General features: G+C 38.8%; 1 protein-coding gene across 4 annotated transcripts in view; it reads left to right on the top strand.

Moving 5' to 3' along the window:
- The window catches only part of ca16b (carbonic anhydrase XVI b), a 109,280-nt gene that overhangs the window by 16,101 nt on the left and 66,747 nt on the right, over positions 1–26,432 (top strand). For all 4 annotated transcript variants that reach the window (XM_061727293.1, XM_061727291.1, XM_061727290.1 and 1 more), the window contains exon 2: positions 9,878–9,982. In XM_061727293.1, coding sequence (XP_061583277.1) covers positions 9,878–9,982 — 105 coding nt within the window. The remainder of the gene's footprint in view (positions 1–9,877; positions 9,983–26,432) is intronic.

The following is a 26,432-nucleotide window of genomic DNA, read 5'->3' as shown; positions in this document are numbered from 1 at the left end:
CTGAAAGAATTTCCAGTGGTGCTATAGTAGAATTTTATAACCTGGCAATTATACTGTACCATTTTTGCTGATGCTTTTCTCCAAATCATGTTATAGTAGCTACACTGTCGTAAATTTTCTGGCTGGGTGGCCATACTGTCCTGTGATCAAATAACTGACCCGGTGGTATCAGTGTCACACTCCTAGATGGGCCCATTTACATTATTAGTAATCAACCATCACCACTCTCAAACACCATTAATGTGTGAGGAGTGTAATGGATCCACCAGAGGCAGCTGAATATATTTCAGAATCAATAACTAGACAATTCATGCAGGACTGCACACCATGCTTTGAAGAATGACCTCATAAGCTCTTGGCACTTAAGTGATCCAATTGCCACATATTGAAAATTGAAAACTCACTTTACACAGTAAATTTTCCTGACACTGTCAGAGCTGTTATGCACAGTCCTGCCAGTCTTGTGTGTGGACACAGATTTGAAGGTTGTTTATAGTATTCAGAGAAAGGAGAAAAGCATAGCTGATACAGTAAGTTTCACACCTGATTTTGTGTAATCCTGCTGATGTTTTTCATCAGAGGCTTTGATGCACTCAATCAGTAATAACCCCAGCTAATTGCATTTAATTCACTGTACAAGCACTGGCCTTGAAGCACGTTTAACGGCTGATTGACGCAGTGAGATTCGCCATATAATATCACCATTTTGGAGTAGTCGTCACCCACTGTAAATTCAGTGAGTGCCTAAGTGGCCATGTTTAACATTGACTCCTCAGCAGGAAGTCATGGAGTTTTAATTCAGTTTTGGCTGGACAATAGAACAATTGTCCTTAACCGGCATCCTTTTAAATGGGAATAAATGCCAGGATGTGTCTTTTTATTTTTTTCCCCCCTTTCTTTCCTTTTTGTATTCATGGAAGGCTGAATACACTGGAGACTTTCATCTAGATCTTTTCGCCCACATACTCTATCAAAGCCTGACACATGATTTACTCTATGTCTCAATTATCCGTTGTGCTAAAAGGTTTAAGAAGACTGTAACAGATGACGAATCACGCTGCTCAGGCCTCATCACCTTTTGACTTGTTGTAGCATAGATAATATGAATCTCCTTGATATACCTTTTTAAGAGGACAACGGAACTGATAAACACAGAACCGTGAATGTGTTGAGGGCTGGTGACACATTTTGATTTGATTATAATGAAATGGCCTTTTCATGTTTTTACCAGATCATTTTAGACATAAGACGGCAGAGCAATTTTAGGTATAAGAAGAAAGTAAAGCATTGCCTCCTTCACCTTTCAGCTTATTCTTCTTGCTTTGTTGTTCAAGTTCTCTAATGAAACACAAACAGAGAAAAAAAATGTGTGTTTGGGAGGATTCTAAGTTGTAATGCTCATAATTAGTTTTCGAGGCACTACTTTTGGATTCGGTAAAAAGTTAGTTTTGAGCTTTTTTCCACTTGACAGTTTCTGCTAATCTATACATTTCACTGTGAATGCACATCAGACTGTCGGCACCCAGTGTGGCATTGACAAACAACTTAATATTTAATGTGCAATAGCACTTCCTGTCAATTAACATGATGAATACAAAGCCTGGACAGGTGTGAACATGTAAACAGAAAGGCTCATCCGTATAAAAGATTACATAGACAGGATGTGAAGGGAACTTTTTTTTTTAAATCATTTTTTCTCGGTTGAGGAATTATTTTTAACACTAGACTAATTGGCTTCATTTTAGTTTAACATGGCTTCATACCCTGGCCCAATGATGCTGGTGGATGCCTCTTTGCTGAAGCTGCTCATTTGTGTTTAGCCGTGTGGGTCTAAATATCAGCATTGGGATTTGAGTTGTTGTCTTATTATTTCAGAGTTTGATGTTTTTAGCCCTACGGCCTGGCTCTCTCTGTGCTGTATCTTTGGCTGATCTTGGCGTTCCCCATGTTCCTGAGGTCCTTGGTGTGACTCGAACACTTGCGGGAATATCATGCCACATTTCTCATTTCCCATGGAACAAGAGACACATGCCCTCACATGATCCAGCTCTGCGTACCTTTGTTTGATGGTTGTTTGCTTAACCCATTTTTCTTTTTCTTTCTTTTTCACTTCTATTGCTTTTGCTTTAATGGTGTTTAACTAAGGTTCATGCACTGTGGATAAACTGTGGTATTTGGCATTAAAAAAGAGCACAGCGGAAATTTAGGTGTTCTTGTCATAAAGATATGCGTTAACAGAAAGCGGAGCAGATGTCCTTGTATTTCACAGTTGACTCTATGCATAGGAGATGAGTTTGTCCTAGACAGCAGCTGTCTCCCTCCGTATGCACATTTTTTCCTCATACATAGCAATTTTGGATCGAGAGTCCACTCTTTATGCTTTCTCGATGCCTGTAAGAACACAGCTAACTTCTCTTTAGCTCGATTTTATGCACAGTAATGTAAATGTTGTTTAGTCTGTAGTTTATCGAATTAGTAGATTTAATGATATGCATTCTATCTCTAATTAAAAGGACGAAATGAGAAAATGGAGACGGGTGACGAGGGTGAGCTGCACTGTCATCTCTCACAACTGCTATCAATGTATATATGTAGGTGAATGTAAAGCAGGGCAATAGTGAAGGAGAATGAACGTTGTTACAAAACTGATGCACTGGAAAGATTCCTCTTGATTTCCTGTCTGCAATCCATCACATCGCCGTCATTAGGCATATGTGGTGGTAATGAGAAAAAGCATTTTTGAATAAAATATATGTACACTGTGCCGAGGGAAGATGCTGTGAGGTATGCTTTTTTTTTAATTATTATTATTTCTATGAAGCAGCAGAAGGACTTGTTATAAATAACTGAAAGATTGTTAGTCGGCTAATCTTATTTTTTTATTTTTGTAATACACTCATCTTTTCAGTATAATAATGGATTTCATCAATACAAGTTAGCACCAGAGCTGTGTTACTAAGAAGGATTTATTTGTAACTTTGCATGTTTAAGGCTAAAATACTGATGAAGATGTGAAGAAAATCCTGAAAAGTACTTTTTTTTATGGATTATAAAAAGAAAAACAAACAGAATTGATCCTAGGAATACGTACTGCCTTGATATGAGGAAGAACTGTTACATTCTAGTTCTGGAGACCTCGATTTTTTTCCAAACCAATTAAATATTCATCAGTGAGCCTCACTGTTTTTCTTTCTTCACATGTTCCTTCATTACCATGAACATGGGCACTGTAGTTTATTTTGAGTTAATCCCCATATACATCGTTCCTGCTGCAGTAAATATTCATTAGCTTTACCAAATCCCTGGCTGAAAATAGTTTTCTGCCATATACACCATTAACCCCTTCATAATGAGTAACAGTTGCTGAAAAATGGCAGTGTCTTTATGTGTCGGGGAGCTGGCTCTTCATAAACTGAAATTGAATATTTGTAAACGTTTTTTATAAAGTGTTTTCCTCGGTGCGAAAGATCTGAAGTACTAGTACATGACCCTAAGATTACTGGGTTCGTTGTTTTCATAATCATAGGAAATATATAGAAACTTATAGAAATTGCCAGCATTATATATGTTAAGCTGAAGTCCCTGTCTGAGAATAGCTGTGGAAATTGCTCTTGCACTTGACTGCTTAAGTACTGCTTTACTTCCTTTTTTCTTTTCTTTTTGTATTGGTTTAAGTATATCATACCGAAGTAGGAGAAAAAGTAGCTCCAGAGTTCATTTGTATCTATGAACTCTTGACCATTAGTTAATGAATCTAGTGTTTTCTTTTTTTGTCATATTTAATAGTGTTTTATGTGTTGATAATGAGTTACTCTTATAGTTATAGTTAGGGGTGGGTATTGGGAAGGACCTTACGATACGCATCACGATACTTGAGCCACGATACGATACACATTGCGATATCCCGATTATGCGATATCCCGATTATTATATTCTACATAGTTCACCGAAAAATTTAAAAATGCATTACACATCTTAAAATCCAAGTTGTATATATGTACATCAGATGATAGTGATGGATCTTAAAATCCGAGGAAATCAGATGCACCTTAAAATCCACGTTCATCAGATTATAGTGACAATTCATGGGACAAACTGAGTCAAAACAATGTTTTATTATAACTATACAAGCTAAAGTTACAACATATTTGTATATGTTTTTCATATTATTTACATCATATGAAATTAACATTAAATTTAGTATGAGGTTGTTTTAATTATGTGGCAAATGATAATAAACACAAGAAAGATGGGTACTAAAACCAAGGACAGTGATCAGTCAGTATAGATATAAATCCATAAATAAATAAACCTCTGTCCATTATTTTTCATTTTTTAAGGACAGGCAATTGTGTTATATAAAAAATAAATTATAAAATGAAATAAAACGTGAAATAAAACCTGAGCTCGGTGCAAGGCCCTCCCAGGGTTGGTAGAGAGTGGCAATGCCCAGGACTGTCACTTAGGTAGGAGCACTCGGTGATATAATGGGAAAAAGATCGGGGATAAAAAATATAAAAAAAAAAAAAATCGATATTCAAATTTTGAATATCGATATTGAATCGGCTGGAAAAGTATTGCGATATATTGCCATATCGATATTTTTGCCCACCCCTAGTTATAGTATACATATAAGTATAGTGTAATAGTTTAAGTATACTATTTCAGTGTCAGTCTTTTGGTGGATTGCCCTATAATTCTTCAACAGTAATTGGTTATATTAGATGACTTACTGATTTAAAAAGTAAAGATATAGCTATGGGTGTCCACACAGCCCAAATGTACACTTTAGATATAAATACCAAGATAAGAAGACCTCCGCAGTGATGGGAAAGAATCAGATGTTGCCTGGTAACCTCGGAGCGTCTCATACCAATCAAGCACGGTGGCAGACGGGTCGTAACTTGGATTTGAGTGAGAAACCTTGCAGTTTATTGAGCTCCTCTGTATACCAGAGCATTCTAAAGTCAGATATGACGCCATCTGTCAGACAGACTGAAGCATGTGAGAAAACAGCGATCCGGATCTAACCAGCAAACCAGCAAACAGAATGACTGGGAAAGAAAAAAAAGTGAAAATACTGCAGTGGTCTAATCAAAGGCCAGACCTCAACCTGACTGAAATGCTTTGATGGAACCTTCAGAGAGGTATTCGTAGATGAATACCTGCAGTTTTCAATGAACTAAAGCAACTTTGTAAAGAATACTGTTCCAAGATTCCTCCACAGTGATGTGATGCAGGGCATCAAGCAGAAAACAGTTACTTCAAGTCATTGCACCTGAAGGTGGCTCCACAAACTATTGATGATCATGAGTTTTTCTTAGTTTTTGCACACTGCTTCTGCATCTTGGCTTTGATATTTGTGGAGGAAAAAATAATATGTCGTGCTTTTGCTTGTCAGAGGTTGATTTTAAGACTTTGTGAGAATCAGATATTTATTTTTATAACGTCTTGATACATCAATTCTTAAAACAGGAACAATGCATACTTTATTGTTTTTATTAATATGTTTTTACATAACTGTAGATTAGGATCTGTTTGCGAGCTTATAACATCTCCAAATAATAATTCTGGTGACAGGGATGTGCTAGCTTGGCTGCCCCTCACATATCTGATGCTAACAGTGGTGATTGATATTTCAACTCAGTCCCCCAATGACTAATGCAAGTTAAATGCTCCTGTGGTTGTTGTTAGGCTGTGATTTTTCAAGAGCTCTCAGGGGTTCTTGGCTTGTTGTTGCGTGTGATATTATGGAACAAATAGTAGGGCTTAATGGTGGTGTAGATGATTTAACTGCCCTCGAGGCAATGGAAAAGGAAAATGATTTTGCAGGAATATACAGTGTACAAAGTGTTTTTCTGTAGCTATTTTAAAACCTTTTTTTTTTCCTCAGCTTGCAAAGAAGCTATCAAAGTAAAAATCCAGGCCAAAGCAGATTTTTATGTTGTCTCATTTAAACTACTTGTTAAACTCCATAATTCACTCGGGTTTTTCAAATTTCACATTTATGTATCTTGTTTGAGTGCAGCACAGCTCTCCTCAGTCTCCTTCAGGCCCAGCACCGACTGCGTTGTCTGCTCCGCTCCATCAGAAATGCTGTGGCTTTAATCCATTGCCCACAGGGGACGGCTGACATGGATGTGTGTAAACTGTTGACATGGTGCTGTCTCCTATGCTCTGTGATCAAAGACAGTGCAGCCCTCCTGTTTCACAACCTGCCTTCAAATATGCTCCATGTCTTAGTCTCGTAGACTGCCTCCCTTTCTGTTTCACACTTCGTGTTAACCGCTCGCTCCTCACAGTAAATTGGTACATCTGATAATAACAAAGGAGCCATTTATGACTATGCTCATGTAGACTCTTTGACCTCCCTCTAAGGAGTGAATTTGATTTGGGAAACGGTGCGTACGTGGCTCCTACCTAAGTGAAAACCATTTTTGAAGACTAATACGCTGGCTTCAAGTGCAGGAAAAGATTTGGCTCGATGTTGTGCTTACTTTAATTAATTCTTGGTAATGATGCAACTATTAGTAAGAGCTCAGCTCACATTAAGTGGCTGGAGGGGTGTGTTTGTTTGTGTGCGCGTCTGTGTGTGTGAGAGAGAGAGTGTTTGCATTTTGTGTGTAGAGATGCTGATCAGGCCCATACTCTTCGTCTGAAGGTGATTTAAAAAAAACTCCAAGGAGGTGTACTATTATTCTGAAGTTACCTTAACACATGAAACTGTTGACAAATGTGATGGAAATCAGTTGTTGTGGTTACAGTGCCATGATAGAGTTTCTGTTTGGGAAGAGAGATTTACAATCTTTTAATCCTGCAGGAAATGCCATAGAAATATAGCATTTGAGCTAGTGTTGTGTGAGAATGAACTGATCTTAAGACACACATGAATAGACAGTTCTGGTAGCTTTAGTGGGTTTTGGATGGGGGATTAGCTGTTGTGCCAAGCTGCATGTTTGTAGAGGAATCCACTTGAAGTCTTTTAAAATGGTGGACACAGTTTCAGAGAACGGTGTGGAACCGGGTGTATTTTAAAACCTCCAGTGCAACATGGACGTCTAAACGCAGTCCAAGGCTGCATTGTAGCAAGCAAAACATATCTTTGCCTCCGTTTAAATCCAAAAGATTGCCATCTTTGCTTTTGTTTTAGTTGTTCCTGCTGTTCTCTTTGTACAGAAACAATCTGCTTCCCCAGTTGTTTGAATCTCGGTAGCAACAGGGAACCAGCACAAGTCTCCAGGTTTTTAAAGGCACTGCGAGTTTGACTGTTTTAAAGCAGCACAAATCACTTTTGTTATGAATGTGTGCACCTGGTCCACAATGACTTCAGCTAGGCATTCTACTCTCTATTTGCACCTCCTGCATCTATTGCAGAGCACAAACTCCCCTGCGATGCTGATTGTTGCAAGTCAGAGGCTACACGCTCTAGGGAGTGTGTATGCTAAAGGACAATTTGTGCCTCTAGCATTTGATGTAATTCTGTTGACAGCGTTTGATTTGCTTCCCGGCAATTTTTCATGCAAGTTAATCAGACATTTTTGCCTAAAAGACATGGGACTGATCAGCTCCACCCCTGGTAGTACAGACAATCCGTATTTTATTAATTTGATCTGTTGTGGCATTGCTACAACTGTTCATATATTGTTTCCATGTTCACCGTCGGCCTTATTTCAATTTTAATCTTTCTAGAAATAATATTCCAACTTCAAGGATGAGGATATGATTGTTTTTTAACCTCATGCAGGGCTCCAGACTAACTTTTTTCACTAGGAGCACAGTAGCCCCTAACTGAAAATTTTTAGGGGCACAATCAGAAATTTTAGGAGCGCACATCGTTTATCGACACGCTAACCAAATGTTTACATTTCTACTACATTTCAGTGTATTAGTAATACGTATTTCATAATAGATTAATGAATTACCACAATGTGCTGTTTCAAATGCAGTGTTACATTTTATTGTGCATTTTTAAAGATGCCGCAACATAAAGTAAACTGACAGCACCACTGCTGTCATTATATATAAAAAAAACATACATTCACATGATAAAAAAAGTGCTTGGTAACAAAGTGCTTAGTAACCTTTCAGCCATGAATGTAACTGTTAAACACAGTACTTAACAAATGTACAAATATTGGGGGTACTGGCCAATAACATTTCCCTACTTGTGTCTTTACTAAAACCCTGAACTTACACCAGTTGACCAAATTCACTGCCTTCACTCAAATAACTAAGGATCTTACCAAGAAATATTCTTATGTCTAACCTAAAAATGCCATTACACCTGATAACACACATCACTTAAAAGGTTAGGTGTTTTTCCCACGTGTTCAAATTTAACTTTCATTTGTGTCAAGCAAATTTTAAGCAGTGTTCAAAATAAAATGATGAGACCTGCTGTATTGGAGCACATTTTCTTTTAGTTAAAACTGTAGCGGGGACAGATGTTTAGAGAAACCTATGTATGTACCGGGTGAAGATGATTTATGGTTCCGCGTTACAACAACGCAGAGCTCTGCGTCGATTTAAGGCGGAACCATAAATCAGGCTTTAGAGGGGGGACATATCGGAGAACAACCAGAAGAATATAGAGTGGATTAAAAATAAAAGTTAAGCACTGAGCTACATGTGTCTCCCGTCTGGGCCATTGCAGACTCATGGCCTGAGCATGATGTTACTAAAACCAAACATACCCGCCGCCTCTTTCTTCTAACTTTATGTGCGCGCCGCGGCGGCAGCGAGTTGTGTCGCATTAAATGTCATCCGGGCGTAATACCTGCTTTGAGCTGGTGAAATTAAACGAAAAAAATAAATAAATAAATAGATCCCCCAACTCATTCACTTTCACACTCATTGGCCTGCAAATATGGGGGTTCATTGAGGCACTCCTTCCACGTTTAACGTGTAAAAAAAGAAAAAAAAAAAAAAAAAAAAACACTGGCAAATTTACTTGTCGCACGTGTGCGAGTGGACATGAAATTCAGTCGCACATACTCAAATTTTGGTCGCAAAATGCGAGCATTTGGTTGCAGTCTGGAGCCCTGTCATGTACTGTAAGCACATTGACTGTGTTAATTAACATAAATATACAACCAATGCGCATATACAGTAGGTGCGAGAGATGAGCTCCTTGGTTTTTTGGGTTTTTCTTTTTTTTTTTATTAAATTAAATTAAATTAGGTTCAGTTATTCCCTCATCATGAGCTGAGGGAACTTTGCATGTTCTCACTGTGGCCGTATGAGTTTTCTTCTTTCTTAGTCTTTGGAATGGAAAGACTAAGAAAGAAGTGTTAATAGTTGTTGGTCACTTTGGTTGCTCTATGGTGACCTGTCCATAATGCACCCTGACTCTCACCCAGTGGCAGCTGGGACAGCATCTCGTGCCCTGCGACCTTGAGCAGAACAAAGCAAGTACAGAAGATTGAGGGACAGATGATATTAGCGTTATATTTTCGCCATGAGCTGCCCAGGTCTCTAAATATGCTGCATTGGCCTTTGAAAACCCCATTCTGCTAAAAAAGTTATCCTTGACAAGTATATTTCAGTTGCTGATGCCTCTGGGGAGCCTGGCTCAGGGTAGCTGCAATTTGAACGAATAATTCGAGGCACCTTTACTGTACTTGGATGCTTGTATCAAACTGAAGTACAGCTGTGTTAATTTTTTCTCCTTCAACTTGGATTTATGCAGAAGCTTCTGGGTGAATCAGAAAAACACTTAGATTTATTTTATAACTGTGTTTTAGGTATCAATGACACATTTTATAATTCTGTGATTTAACATACTTTTATTCCTCCAAAAATGTTTTAAAAAGATTGTTTAAGTAGTGCTTTTCTTTGCCCCATGGATTTTCTGACCTCTAACTCTTCCTCCCCACAGTTGCATTGGGTGACCAACCTCTACTCACTGGAGGCAGCCAACCTGGAAACACAGGTGTAATGAGGGAGAGGAGGACAGCTGGTGACCCCTACTGGTCCTATTCAGGTGAGCTCTCATTTATGCTCTGGACAGAGCTTGAAATAGGATGGAAAATTGCTCACTTCCTCTCTGACTTGCCTGTCATTTTCCTGTATCTGTCTGCTGTTTTGCCCTGCACTCCCTTCCCGCTGCTGTAGCCAGAATAGTTGATTTAGACATTTTAGTGTCCTTATAATGGCATACCAGCGCTGTATATATTCATAGTTCTTGGTTACGGTTCAATAACTGTAATTAAACTAATGCATTAGGGAGAAAAACGTTGACATATGGCAAAGTAAATGAATGTTCAGATTGTTAAAGTTAGATTATTATGTTGTAGCCTCCTGCGTTAAAGGACAAATACTGAATCAACCTCTGAATGTATTTTTGTTGGGTATAATTGAAATGAGTAAGGATCAATTGATGCATGTGTACCTTTTAAAATTCCATAGCATTTAGGTATCGGTCCTTTTCTCTTTTTGTTAAATGCTAATGATATAAACTAAACCACAAAAGTGTCTTAAAGGGATATTAAGATCAGTGTGTCACAAGAGACTTGTAGGTATCTTATGTATAAAATATTTTTAGATCAGGACAGGAAGCCACGCTCAGAAACATTTGTTTGTTTAAATTCCTGTCGCCATTATTGAAGCATGCTTTCAGTGTCAGAGTCTGCCATTTGCGAGATGTGCTTTCCTACCTCCTCTAATTTCTCAGTCATCTACCTCAACAAATTGTAAAAAATTGATGAATGTGGCAGTCTGGAAAGAACAGGCTGATCTATGCTCTAATTGATGGTTCATTATGTGTACTTATGTTTGTAAATGTTTTTAGTACTGGTACTGGGTATCAGCAAATGAACTAAATTGTGTAAATTTTGTAAATCAAATCTCTCTCTCTCTCTCTCTCTCTATATATATATATATATATATATATATATATATATATATATATATATATATATATATATATATATATATATATATATATATATATATATATATATATATATATATATATATATATATATATATATATGTGTATATGTACTTCAGAATGTCCACTTAAGTAGTTCCACTGTTTACAAGGTTGGAGTTTGAAACAGTAAGGCTTTTAACACTTTATGTTTATTCCTTCTCACAGCACTTTTGACATTTTGTCATTGAACATTCCGGGCAATGAAGCCTCTTGTATTATTTTATCATATTCTTCCTACAAACATGTCTTAAGGTGCGGCATGGTGTGGGGGAGGTCGCTCGCACTGTTTTATTTTTTTTTCTTCCTCCTTTCAAAATTCTTGACACATTCTCTTTCAGGGCCAGGTCAGGAGTGCAGGCACGTCAGTGCGGTAATGTGTGCCGAGAGAATGTGGTTTTGCATTCTCAAAAACTGCCTAGGAAGGGCTTAAACACAATGAAAGTCTAAGGAGTACACCTGACCTTCAAACTTCAAACCAATCAGATGGAATCTAATGGCATTTGTGCTTAGCAAGTCCGATCCACATAGACCCCACCCTTTTACCCCAAAGGATCTATTGTTATCACACTGGTGCCAGACACTCCGGGGCACCCGAATGATCTTTGTCCACACCCTACTCAGAGCCCATTTGGCAGCAAAGGCAGGACCTACACAACATTAAGCTGGTGGCTAATGGGTGTATAATAAAATACATACGCACCATCTAAATGCATGTGAAGAGTCAGAAAAGGTGTTTTTGTTGGGATGGTGAAACATTGAGTTAAACACACTTTTCTTACAGGACTTCTTTTCCTTCAGTCATACACGTGCACTAATGCAAATACAGCTCTCTGTTGGCTATCCATCTGTTCCAATGGGAAATTTGGGTTGTGTGCTTTGATCGAGGGCACCTCACTGAAGGAACTCAGGGAGGGCATACTTATATTTACAGGTCCAAAAACACCACCTAGCAAATAACGAATTCTGTCCCTAGTGGGATGTATCACAGGACTGAAAATGATTACACTGATGGAATATTTTGTCTTTGGCGCTGCAGCTGTGAGCCAAGAAAATCATGGTTTTAGGCAAGAAAATTGCACAATTCACAGTGGAAAAATGAAGTGTGCTTACTTTGGACTCACATTTGTTTGGTATTCATGTCACTCCTGATAGTGGTCGTCGGCTCCCTCAGTTGTCTGGTGGAGGCAGTGAAAGACAGTCTGCTGTGACTATCCGGGCATGACAGCTCTCTCATAATGTACAGGGTTATGTTGAGCTCATAATAAGAATCCTAATCACATTAAACATGGCTTTGTTTTCTTAAATCCTATGCAAAGAGCAGCTCTATAAATAGTAAACCTTAATCACCTTTTTTCTGTGTGTGTCCTATCTGATGACAAGATTAGACTGTTTCAGTTATTTGATCAGAAGACAATTTTGACAGTAAAACACGTGTTTTTACGGTCTGGCCCAGTGTTTGTGGTTAAAGCGAATGACAGCAGGCTCATTAAGTGGTGATAATATCACCCAGCAGGGATTAACTCAGGTACTGAACCACCAAAAACCTAACACGACTTGTAGTTTGAGCTATTTATTCATAGAGAAGCGCACAAACAATAGTCTCACTCCATGTATAAAGCATTAGACTTAAGAACTGCATATTCAATTAGAATTGGGACCTGGTTGACCCTGAGTTTTTGGACATTCATTTCAGTGCTGTGCAGACCACCAACTCCTAGTAGTGAAGGCAGCTGGCTGGTTGTACCGAGTAAAAGGGAAGCATTGAGGGAACACAGAAATGACCATTACTTTGGGAATGTAATTAGTGGCTAAGGCCGTGAATAGGGGACAGACAGGCGTGCCTTCGCAGCTAAATGGTTATTAAGGGCATTTGCTCTGTGCAAGTGAGTGTAACAGAAATGCACAAACTGGGGTTCGCCTCTAGGAAGAAGGTACTCGTGCAAGACTTAATTTCTGAGCCAGACACAGATAACAGAGAAGCAAACCTTTTCCTTACCACTCACCAGTGCACTGTTCTGAAAGGAAGGGCTTTGACATCATGAGCCTTAAAATGTAAAGCAAAAACAAAAGAATCCTTATTTTAATGGAATTAGATTTTTTCAGTTCGAAAACTTTCTGTGTATTGTCATAATTATGAGAAAATGACAATGATTTATCGTAACGTTTTTTGCAGTTATTTACACATTTTACTATGTTTAACACAGGATTTGTAGTTTTTGGGTGACTTTTATTATTTTTTTTTACTCTTAAGATAAAATAATAAACGTGTTGTCTGCTGTGTTTCAAATGAATTCAAACAACTGAGAATTGGAGAATATGACTGACTCATCCTTTTCCTACGTGCTTTGACTATGAACTTAGTGCGAGTAGTCTTGAAGCTCAAATTTTGAAAGATGATTAAAAGTTATTTAAGGCTGACTGTGTCTGCATGTGGAGGTATTTTTCATAAGGGTGGAATGATATCGTACTCACCATGACTCCCACAGGGACGGCTATGCATCATTTCCACTTTTTACATCTCTGCAGGTTTTCACATTTGCGCTGCTACTTTCTTTTGCTTACTTTATCTGTAGTTTTTTTTTCTCCCCTTTCTCCTTCAGCCAGTAGACGCAGTGGTTTGTTTTTGATTGATTTCTTGTTCTTCTTTAATTACACAGCAGTTGGAGTGCTTTAACGTGCTTTGAAGAAGCATTATGTTTGATCCTCTCTAACAGTGTGTATACTGGAAAATGAAAATAATTAAAACGGCAACGAAATGCCAGCGTTACACGTAGAGAAATATAGATTGACGTCCTGTGGATGACTGTCGATTTTCATTTTTATTGCATTATGAGATCATTCCTGAATTAAGTCACACACATCATTTCAGGCTGATGTGAAGCAGTCGATCCTTAAAGAAAGATTGATGTTTTTTGCTTTGATGACTGAAAGGATTTATGATGTCGGTTTGGAAAATAGGGTAACTGTCTGAAAGTGGCGAAATTAGAAATGCAGTCAAGAGCACATGCTACCGTATTCCTAATACCTCAGATGACATCTTGGATCTTTGCGAGGATATATTGTAAATGGAGCCTCCGTTCATTTCAAAGTTTAAATAAAGATCGAACGTATGAATTAATGATATAGCAGTCTACCTCCACAAACCGCTCATGTAGCTCACGGCGCTGCATATCGGTGGTTTTTCACATGAACAACTTACTAATAGTGCAGTGTTTCACAGTGATACAGCTCCTGTCTGTTTTCCATGCAGCAGTTGTGGATGTTTGGATGGACGCCACACTGACAAGCTCCTGTAGCCACTGAAAGAGCCTGCAATTGTCTGATATGTGTGGATTATCTTTCCCCTCAGCCTGACTGTTTTATTCCACTTCACTGAAGTTGCCCATGATCATTGGCAATCTTTCCACTCATGTCTCACATAATGAAGTGAATGAAGTGTCATTTTCAATCAACTGCTATGTTGATCCAACTTAATTAGTACTTTAGAGGATACAAAACAAGATTCAGTAACTATGGTACTCGATTGCCAGAGCTGTTTACTTTGGCTTTGAGTTTACCCTCAGCTCTATAGCTAAACACCCTTTTTTCCCCTCCTGTCAGCTTCTTATTGTATTTGTTCACTGCAAGTGATCTATAGCAGCATTCCTTAGTAACTAATAATCAATATATGTAGCCAAACAGATTTTGTTATTTTCAGGAAAATATTATCAATTGTAAGTAAATCTAAAGTTATCTAAAGGAAGCTACTATTTAGAAATGCTTAATTAAAAGGAACAACACTATAATATTAATTTCTTTTAACAGTATATTAGATTAGGTTAGGTGTGACCCTGTAGTTCATGTTAAATTACCCAGGTACATGTGAAAGCTCTGCACTTTCTCTTGTGCCGTGAACCCCACCCCACCTGCCACAAAGGCCTGGGGGGAGCGGGGTGGGGGGTGCATTGTTGTCATGGTGCCCAGCAGAAGGAGCTTTTGCTCCCGGAGGTAATGAATCGAGAGGAGGATTGCTCCCAGCAGACCTCCATGTATGAGAAGCACTTGTGTTTAAAGCAAAGCTTCCAGACTATACGGCTACACAGGGGACAACACTGGATGGTAAAGCACAGTGCATTCTATGCAGGGGACCTGTGGACCTGTGTCCCTATGGATACAGATGCAAAAAAACCTAAAAAATACTTGCATACAAAAGACTGGCTGATATCCCAAGACAAGTTGACTTTAAAAAAGATTCAGAGATCTCACCACACCGGTTGATAAAAATTGTTGTTCTCGTAAATAATGCTCTTTTGCTTTGGACTGGTTTGAAACAATAAAGTCTTGATGGATCTTTAAACTAGGCTGGAATTTATTATGCAGCATATCGTGAAATACTTAAAATGTCAACTAAAATCATACTTGAGTTTGGTTTTGAATTATCATGCACTCCAGTGGTATTACCATCACCTAAACTACATTTTGCATGATCTTCCACGCAGAGTGACTGTAAATGTTATCAGTCTAAAAAGTGGAGCGTCTAGATATCCTATATTTTTGCATTAAAGCTAAATAGGTTCATTAGTCATCAGGCTTTTAACTGACTTTCCTCAGGGAAGACACTGCAGTCCTTATATCTGTCATCTCATGTTTATGCTCACAAGCCACAAACCATTTACATAAAATTGCAGTAATTTCAAATCATCAGACCTTACAGATTCTATTCCTTGCTAAACTAAAGGCCTTGCTATATTCGATTGGCAAACCTTAGCACATAAATACACACTAGTCACTCAAAAAGCTTTACAAATGAAATGAAATGCTAATTGTCCTTTAACAATTAGTTGGAGCTGTTCTTGACGGCAATAAACAACCCATGAAAAGCGCAGAAACACCTACAACCTGTTGGCATTTTGAAAAAAAATCTTTGTGACAGAATATCAGCAGTCACACAATGTTCTCGAACTTGACACTTAAATTCCACTGCTTTTATATGGAAAATGGGTATGTGGACTGTATCCATCAGTAGATGCTATTTGTGTTGCACGTAAACATTTCTTCAATTTTTCCATTTATTTTGACCTTCTGAACTTTGTGGTGCTCCTCTTGAAACATTTCTTTACAGCCGCTCGTACCACTTGCTCTCTGACTTGATTAATTTCCTGCTCCTGGGAGAACAGGGAGAGATTCATCCGTCTTACACCCTGCATTTCAACTCACAGCCATTCTACGAGATGATGGAAGCTTAACACCCAACATCATCTATATTCCTCCAGTCTTGCTGATGTGTTGTATCAACCTGTAGATGTACCTGCACTCATTTTCTCAGAAAATGAGGGGTGCAGGAACACTAATTATTAAAAATGAATTTTTCTGGAGCCCGAGCTGACTCATTATTCACCTTGGTTATTGCTAGCACTTTGGATCAGCCTTTGTGTGCCAGAATTGGTCAATTTGTCTCTGTCATGGGTGGGCCCTTGACAGATGTGCCAATATGGCTGCCGAAGTTCTGTGCTCGAGGAGAGGCATCTTAATTCTCCGTGATGTATCACACTGGCAGCAACCAATTTAGCAGAATTGAGCTCCAAATCATCTTACTTCCCACTGCCTCTGACAATCTGTTTCCTTTCCTAGATGAAGTAAATATATTATGGATGGAAATAAATTAGGGATTCTCGCACCCTGAGCTAACAGAGTTTTTGTTGACTTGATTGTTTGTATTGTTAGAGCGGCACATTCGGGGAAATGGTACCCTGGGCTGTTACCTCCATCATACATAAAGTCAAGCCCGCAGTGCTCAACGGCAAAAATAAATGCAGCCAAATTTTCGACTTTTTTCCTGTTTAGGGCAGATGGATGTGTTGGACCGACAGTATGTTGTGTAAACCTAATTAATTAAATTTCAGGTGTCACATGGTGTTAGTGTGCCTCGTGGCAGTATATTAGACTTTGTTGGAGGCTCAGGTCCAGCTTAATGGATGTGGACATGCTCGGCCTGCTGGGATTGCAATATTGAGGAAGTGTGAGATTGCCAGCCCACAGGTTTCCTCTCTAATGTGGTTATGCTGATGAGCTGAAATAAGCTTGATAGCGGATCAGCAAATTTTTAAACTCATAATCATGATGACTGATTTTATAATGAGTACACATCCCCTGAGAGGTGAGAAGTTAACTGTTGGGGGCAAGGTCATAATAGTGACATGATGGGGCAATTTTGGGAGGTGCGCAGTGCTTCCCTTGAATTATACAGTAGTGTTTTATGATGGTTTGTCCTAATGCAGGGAGGTGTTTAAGCATAAAATTGAACTCCAAACACCAGTGAGTGACTGCATGAAAGCAGTTGATGGTGTTTGGTACTGCATCACCTCTACTTCCCCAGGCTTGTTAGATCGTTTATCTTGTGCTACTATCTCTAGATTACAGAGTAACACTGCTGCAATTGATTTCTGTCAGGATTCTAAATTTTAAGGACACTTGCTTTGCAAACATGTAGCAATTGTTGTCCCTGCTTCGCTTGCAGAACAACTGCAAGAGTAATAGCTGCCAAGGGGCTGAGCAGAGCAGAGAGATGGCAATAGCTCAGAGTGGTTTAAGCCTTTTTTTTTTCTTGTTCTGAATTAGTTTGTGGGCTAATGGTGCCTGTGGGGTGACTGACATGGTTAGGTTCTTTAAACCCTGCATACATGTTTTATTATACAGAATTAGATTTTATTTCATACATTTTCACGTCTATAATTTGGTTTCTAATCTACGATTGTTATTTTGAAATATATAAGCATAGCATATTTTATATTTGAGATGAATTGCCATAAAAGTCATCTTAAAGCTGAAAAGAATTTTGTCAGGTCCATCTTCATATTAGCAGGGTTTTGTGTGTGGGTGTGTGTGTTTTTTTTAGTTTTTTTTTTATACAAAGATCACTCAAGCTTGTGATCCTTTCTCTTGTAGTATCTCATGATTGATTTAAGTGTGGACTGGAAATACCTGCAAGGGATTGTGAATAATGTAGCTCTATCATGAAATTACTGGGGTAGAAGCTTCTAGTTGCTTCTCCCCAAACATTTTACAATGCCGCAGCCACAAAGTTGCATTGTAAAATGAATGATAGCCTAAACCTTTCAAGCAATATTAAACTTCCTCACCATCCACTGTTAATTTAACTTTCTAAAGATTAAATAAGAAGATTGTGCTACTTCACTGAGGCTCATGTGCGATAATCTAAAGTGTCTATCCTTCTGAGAATGCAAAATATATGTGCAATAAATACGGGCATCTGCGTAAATAGTGTAGTTTTATGTAAATAGAGTACTGTTTGTTTATTTCATTTGTGTATTGAGTGTACTGTTTTATAGTGAGTTTTTGGCTTTTCTTGTTTTGACTCCTAACTATTACAGAATAATTCCTATGTGCCCAGACTGAGTGTTTGTGTACAAATTACACATAAATATCTTAATCTTTTTCCATTCTATTAAGCAGGAGTGTCAAAAGGACATTTGATTTCATTGATGTTTCCATTTATTCAAAAACATGTTTAACAGTTTTTTTTGTTTTCTTTTTCAAAGTATTTCTAGCATTCAACTGAACAGAGGAACTTTAAAGCCAGGGGGCAAAGGACCACTTTGTCAACCATCCATCTGTAAACCGATGTCGTTGCTCTTTCAACCATTAGTTACTTTGAAACACATTTTTGTTTCAGTGAGCTGGGCTTTGATTTCTGAGAGCATGTGTCCAAAGGAAGCTCCAACAAATGGGTTCCGAGCGGAGGAATCGACAAATTGAAATGATTGTTTTCATAGAACTTTTTTTTTTTTCTGTGCATGTTTTATTTCCTCTCTCTGTATTCACACCTTGAGACCTGCCCGCGGCATCTTTTTAATTTTGAAATGAGTTTACTCGATGTTCACCAGCATTCACCTCTCCCCAGGAATCAATTTTCTGCTGCTTTATGTGACTTCCCTCCTGCTCTCTATGCTTTAATTTTCCTCCTCGACTCTCATTCCTAATGCTGGCCACATACCAGTTCTGAGAAGGTTTTTTTTTTTTTTTCCTCTTTTTTTTCTGTTGGATGCTATGGGCTAGTGAGTAGGGTGAGTGAGACACAGACTGGATTAAGGCTTGATTTAAAATGGCTGCTCACTGTGCTTAGCTCAACACTCATCTGGGGATGTGGCCATGTGCAATCTTGTGATTTTTGGCCTAATTAGCGGTTTTGGGGTACCCAAGGCTAAAGAAATCCCGTATGCACACACTCTCCACCTCTTAAGCTTTGAAAATCCGAGAACGGGATGGCTGTGAAACCATGTGAATAAGCTGCAGATAGAGGAGTTTAGCTGTGCGGATAGAGGCTTCTCAGCCAATTTGTTACCGCTGGAGTAAATAAATACACGTCTGTTTAGTTCAGGTCAAAGTGCACAGGTGCAACTCTGAAATATAATTTGGCTCGGGTTGGTGTTTACCTCTGTCTAAGAGGTTAAGCTAAGATGGCCTTCGGCTGTCTGTTTTGGTCTACATCCAAGTTATCTCACATTAATGACTGGATTGGCTTGGACTTCATGCACCAAAGAGGAAGGTACCTATTAAATGTGGAGACCTTGTGACCTTTTTCTATACAGTGATTATTATTCAAGCAATGGATTGCACATCTATTGCCCTGTATTCAGTTGCCACTTCATTGTAACCATAATGGTTACCCTGGAAAATGTTTTTGACTTGGTTGAGTTTTCAGTTGTTTTTTTTCCCCCCTAAATTTGTCTGGGAGGGAAAATACATACTTTTTTCATACTTCTGGGAACATTTTCCTAGGAACGCTGTCATCTCAATATTTCTCTGTGCTTCATTTTAAAAACAAGTTTCTGTCCTAGAGTTTGTTTTTATTTACGTTAATTGTTATATATGTAAAAAGTAATAGAAAAACAGAATTGCTCGTAAGCTTCCCGGAGGTAATTACAATGTTGGGATGGTGCATACATCTCTCTATCAGACCCAGGCAGCTTGTGCCCTTGTTGTTTGCAAAACTGATCCCTACTCTATGATGGAAGATGAAATTGTGATTTTTGCATCGCATATGTTTTTCACAGTTTAATTCACAACTATACTGTATCTGATTTGAAAAGTACAACCCATTCTGAGATGTTTTCTCCTCTGCGCTTTTTGCAAAGAAAAGATATGAATTATATCGTTCTTAACAGCCGTGTCACAGAGCAGATGAGCTTCTATATTCAGGGCATTGCAGGTACAATTACTGAGACATTTGCTGGTTATCACAGCATAAAATTGCACTGTTGGCCTAAACATTTAAAACTCTAGCAAAGAGGTGGAATAACATTTCATATGGAGTGTCACGCTGGAGTGGGGGTGTTGGACATCTTTCCACTCTGCCTGCTGAATGTGGCTAATGGTATTCTTGGTCCCCACCTCACATCACGGACTTATCCCGGCTTTATGACAGGCAGGTATGTGAGAGGTTTCTGTTTGTCCCATAACCTCTGTCACCCCTGGAGACAGCTGCCTCCTTATGCTTGTCCTGGTTTATCACTATACAGTGACCCAAAGTCAACCAGTTCTCCTTCCATTGTGTCCCTCGGTCCCTGCGATGAAGGCCTTTTGGCAGGGAGCTACCGCTATCCTTCATACATGATGTCCAGCTACTTAGTGTGTGAATAATGGCATGGTTGGAGGTGTCATTTCTGGGATAGGTTTCAGCAATTCCTGTTGCATTGATCGAGACATGCCAACGTCAGTTTGTCTCTCATACTTTAGTCCAACCCTTAATAGTAATCCCATAGCAGATTGTGTTTATTGCTTCGGATAAACATTTTATTCAGCAGATGTTGACTTGAGTGACCGATCTTCTTTCATAGTGCCACTAGCATGTCAAAGTTTTATTCAGTTACATTTTTCTGATTCAAGACTCCATGTTGACAGCTGCGGCTCCCTGAGGGTGCATTGTGTTTACTCAAACTCTCAGAATCTTTGCTGAGTTTCGTCTTTGTGTTCTCTTGTGAACATTCTCAGTGACTCGATTGATGTGATATTCTAATCCTCACTTGGAGTTCTGGTGTCTTTGGCAACCCAGTAACTTATTATCTTGGGGTAATCAAAAAGTAAAAAAAAAAAAGCAAATTACACCTTCAGCAAGACTTGCTGGGCCCATTTCTGATGGTAAACATCATACCTGGTTAACCTGAGCATGTTAACATTGTCATTTGGACGACATTATAATGAGCATTTAGCTCATCACTCCACTGTGTGTCAGTCTTGCAGAGTTAAGGGCGCTAGTTTATGGCCTGTCAGAAGTAGTTTGCTAATCTTGTGATCTGACAACATTGAACAGTCGTATGGGAAGTGACTGTGAATGTCAGATGGTTGGCTGCAGACAGTGATGGGACACATACACTCCCCCAGTGTTGTTTGAAGGGAGTATAAAGCCTACTTAAGACCTGCTATAATATGCAACACTCTTGCTATTTGGCATGAATACATTAGAAAAAAGTGAGGTCGTAATTGCATAACAAAAAAAGAAAGAAAAACCCACAGATTTGGTCCTAATGGGAAACGCCCTGTACATTTTAACTTCCTAATCTCATGAGCATAATTGGAGAGTTTCTCTCTGATATAACCAAATGTGTACTTAAAACTGACACAAGACAAAGAGAACAGCATGTATAGATCCTGTTCCCCCTAATTGGGCTGAAGTGATTTAAACTGACCAGCGGGGCATTATCATCATTAAAGTTCTGCACTCTCGCTAGTGAGTCAAGAAAGTGGTCACAGTGTGCCTTTTCTAATAGTCAGGTGCTGAAGCCGTGGCTGAGTGCAAGTTCCTAGAGCCAAAGAGTTAATTAAACTAATGGAGGAAGCTGCATGAATAGAATATGAGGGCATGGAACAGGTGATGGCTCAGACCGAGATGGGGCACTTTCTAATAAAGGGGACAGATTTTGAAAGATGTGAAAAAATTAGAGATGGATTTTAATATATTTTCCCCCATGCCTATGTATTGGTGCCCAGCTAAAGTAGGGAGGGCGGTTTGCTCAGAGGACCAATGCTAACATAAATGCATATAGTACAGATGGCATCACACATTAGTGTATCCATCTACTTAACTCTCAGTGCTTCATCTTAATTTCCATTTTTGGGGACATGAATAACTACTGAATTACTAATTATCCCTCAGTATAATTTGACTGTGATTTCAATACAATCACAATTTCTAATATTAAACCGTCCATCACACTCAGCTGCAGGACTTTTACGAGTGCTGAGGTTAGCTTCTGAGTTTCCGACAGTTAGCTGATATGAAACATTTGCCCTTGGACAAAGCAGAGTAATGTAGCGTCACTAATCAGTGTTTCACTTTGCAACTCTACAGAGGAGATCTGTGTTCTGCTCGACAGAGTGCTCACCTCCCTCTCCTGTTTACAATTAGCAAGAGGCTTTCTTCCGCTGATGCACTGTTGGATTGATGTCACTGTGCGTTAATACTCAGAGGGCAAGACTCAGAGAGAAAACAGTTCCCTTTTTTATAGTGTGGAAAAAAACAACGCTTTCAGATTTGTGAGGAAAACTGTCAGCTATGAAGTTGGTTAAGAGCAAATCCCTCTTTCAAATGATTATTACACAAACATAAAGTCTACCATAGCTAAACCAAGTAAATAAGACTTTTTTTTTTTACAAAGCATACTGTAAGTTGAGTTAAATGTCATAAAAAATAATTTGTTGATTGTTGTAGCAGCTGATGTACAGTAGCCCCACTTTATTTACCTGTGATAAGTATGCTATTTCAAATACATTTTCCAGTATGTCCTGACATACAAATTGGTCTCAAGAACATGTTGCAGAAAAATCGGCTTAGGGGATTAAAAAAAATAATATCATTCCTTCTTTTCCTTCACAGCTTTGTCTCTAGTGCCAACACAGTCTGCAGCACATGGAGTTGAGTACGTAGCTTTGATGGCTGCAATTTGATCATAGAATGGTACTTGCAGCAGTAGCTGCACTTGTCAAGGTTATAACAAAATGCTACAATTGCAAATATTAGACATGAATGAAATGGAAACGATGTGGTTGGGACTGCAACCAGCAATTACTTTAGTGGTCGACTAATCTTCGACTTGGAGTTATTATATCTTTGACTAGATGACGCGTCAACAATTACTTCTGTCTTGTCTTACTTGGCTCACTGTGGAGACACAAGCAGCTTTTCCACTGTCGCATGACGAAGGCAGGAGGAAGAAAAGGCCAAAACAAGCCTGAGTAAGCCGGAGTCTGCAAGACCTTGGCTGCATCACCAGCATCACATGGGTCCTTAAAAAACTACAAGACATCTCTCGTCTAGGGATGCTTTTGTTACGAAGTGGTTCAAGAGTTAGGACCCAGATGTAGGAGACCAAGGAGTTCCAAAAAAGGTGATTTTATTAATTCAAAAACAGACCAAAAGCGCTGCTGAGCAGGATCTACAACAAACACAAGAGCTAATAATCACTAAAGAAAAACTTGGCAGGACACAAGGAGGGTGGAAACAGTACGAACCAGCAGGGAGCAAGGGAAAGACAAGACAAAGTATACAGAGACACAGGTGCACACAATCAGGGCAGATGGGAACAAAGGAAGTCGAGACATAACTGAAACACAAAGACACCAAAACCATGACAGCTTTTTGGTGTTTCTCACCCCAACCCCTTCAACTACCACCTTTCTTTCATCGTTGTTCATTTGTTCTCCTTTAGTGGGCTGCATGCAATTAACATGGCAGTCAATGTCGGCCATAGTCAAACATTTGTAGTGTTTTGTAAATTAGAAATAAACATTCGCCACTGAGCTGGAGAGACCTGGTTTTCTATGATATTTATGTCATTCAGTCAGCCCAAGGGCACCAAATAGCAACCGTCAATGCAATTTTTCTATGTTTCTTTATCTATTGCCAGTGAATGGCTGATATTCTTTAGAAGTTATAGGTGCAGTATAACAACAGTTTTGTTCATCCTTTTGAGGACCCCTTGACCACAGACGAGACTCAAAAACAGAAGGTAGCTAAGATATTCAGATATTTTTTTAATTACTTTATTGAAATTCCTCTAAAAGTAGCTAAATATGAAAAAAAATATGAAGGAAAAACTGAACACAAACCTTCTTCTTGCACAGGATAATGTTTTGGTTCACAGTGTGTACCAGATAGAGATGATGGGATGTACTACGATAGCACAAATGGTACAGTGGATAGACAGAGCGATATTATGCTAGGGCTGGGCGATTATACGATCTCGATCAGTGATCGCGATCAAATTAAGTTCGATCACGGTGATCAGCTGTGGGTCTACTTTCTCGATCACGTGCAAAACATGCTGCAGCAAAGTGCATGACCAATCACAACCCGCTTTCCTGGCACCGCGCTGTCTGCATTAATTGATCATGTGCATGAGATGCCGCGGCAGTCGGTAAGGATCCAGACGGGAGACGTACGTAGCTCTGTGTTTTACGTTTATTCACCATTCCATGCATAATTCTGGTCCGTTCCTTAAAGTAGGGCTTTCCACAAGCGCCGGCCATATAGCCGACTACTCGATTAGGTCCAGCCGGCTACTTTAATGACGCTTATTTTTTTAGCCTATAAATATTATTTTTCGATTTTAATAAAATTAAATGTTTTTCTCATAGACTGACAATAATGTCAAACTGAACCGCACTCATTAAAGTTGTGATTCGCTCTGCTTGTACCACAAATTACTGATCACCTGGAGAAACTCCGCGGCCCCGACATGGGTGTGTGCGTGCGTGCATGTGTGTGCGTGTGTGTGTGCGCGCTCAGCGGAGTGAATGTGTCGGAGGCAACAAGCAGAGCTCAGCAGATGATTCTTTTGTCACCATAAAAACGGTACGTCCTTATTACTCAGGCTATCCACTACAGAATGTAATCAGTTTAATCAGTTTGTATTAAAAAGAAAGCCTAACCGCGTTGCGACTTAATTACTAACCAGCGTCAGAGTCACGCACAGTACACAAACTGTGATGTTAAAGAGCCACCTTTTGGTCAATTTAAGCAACCGCATCGCCAGCTGCTTGACAGTGGCTCAACTCATGAGTTTACTGTTTTTGTTGTTAATAATGTCATTGCAATTTTATCTATGCAATTGTGAAAAAAAAGGCAAAATAAATGAAAAACTGTGAACAACCGCATTTTTTGGTTGGTTTACATTTTAAATGATCATGAACATTTTTTGTCTGCTAAAACTACTTGAAACCTTTTTAAACTGCTTAAAACTACCTGTTTGTTGTGCCATTTTCTATATGGCTCTTGTTAAAACATGCTATTTGCTTTATTTGTTAATAGAAAAAAAAAACAATCTCTGGTTTCTTTCTATTTTATTCCAGAAGGGAGGGGGGATCTTCTGATTTAAAAAATCGTGATTAAAAATCGAGATCGTTCAATATGGGAAAAAAAATCGTGATCACTTTTTTTGCCATATCGCCCAGCCCTATATTATGCACATTATGTAGATTGTAATAAACAACTCTTAAGCTTGCTGCCCTTTTGTAACTGTATTGAACACACTCAGCAATAGGTGTTTTTTTCTTCCCCTAACTGATTACTTTTTTCATGTTTCAGTTTCAGTATAGATTTCTTAGGGGATGAAAGTAGGAAATACATGCTGATTTATATTGAAGGAAATGCTGATGGCAGATATTTCTGACTCTTGAGATTATTCCTTTATATTAGCGGCTTGTTTTGAGTAGTTTATGCCTAGTGCATGGTATTTTTGAATTCTGGCATATTAAAAATATAAGCATATTGCCTTGGAGTCTGGAATGCTGTCCCCCATTTCAGTATAAATGCCCACCCAACAACATCTAGGCATCTTAAGTTTGGCCTACGTGCAACTACTGGTCAGCTTTTCAGCACAATATTCCATCACGTAAATGAAGCTTCAGAGATGTTGAGCTTGTTTTTGTGCAGCTCATTGCTCGACATGGTGAATGCACAAAAGTAATGAAGACATTTTTCGTCATTGAAAATGACAATATTTATAACAAAAAGATTTAATTTAGCTCTCTCTGTTTTAAATAATGCCCTGATTAATCCAAAACGTAGGGTTCTGGTACAGAACAGCAACTTCAAGGTGCCGGCATAGGCTGATGTCACCTGTCTTCTGTAAAAAAATATGTTGTGTCTTATTTTAACTATAGCATGGATGAGTTCCTCTTACAAAAAAAACGGAAAAAGAATAACATGAGCAGTCATAGGTAATTAAAATGTAGCACAATAAACTCAACTCCACATATTAACGTATCATATTATAACAATGACAACAATGAATATGATAATTAAGCACTACTTAAAGTGCTGAATTTCATGGCAGACATTAAGATGAAAAACCAAGACTTGTGCTGGTCATTATTGTCATGATTGCCAATTGTCTTGCGTCATGTTCCGGTTACTCTCCAGTGGATGACGCATGTGCCTTTTGATGTGAATACAGTTTTCAAAAACATTCTTTGGCACGCTAAGAACTTGAGTTATCCAGGT

Source organism: Cololabis saira, chromosome 8 (assembly GCF_033807715.1).
Source record: "Cololabis saira isolate AMF1-May2022 chromosome 8, fColSai1.1, whole genome shotgun sequence".
Taxonomy (NCBI): Eukaryota; Metazoa; Chordata; class Actinopteri; order Beloniformes; family Belonidae; genus Cololabis; species Cololabis saira.
Note: the sequence above shows the minus strand (reverse complement) of the source record. Positions and strands in the feature narration are given on the sequence as shown.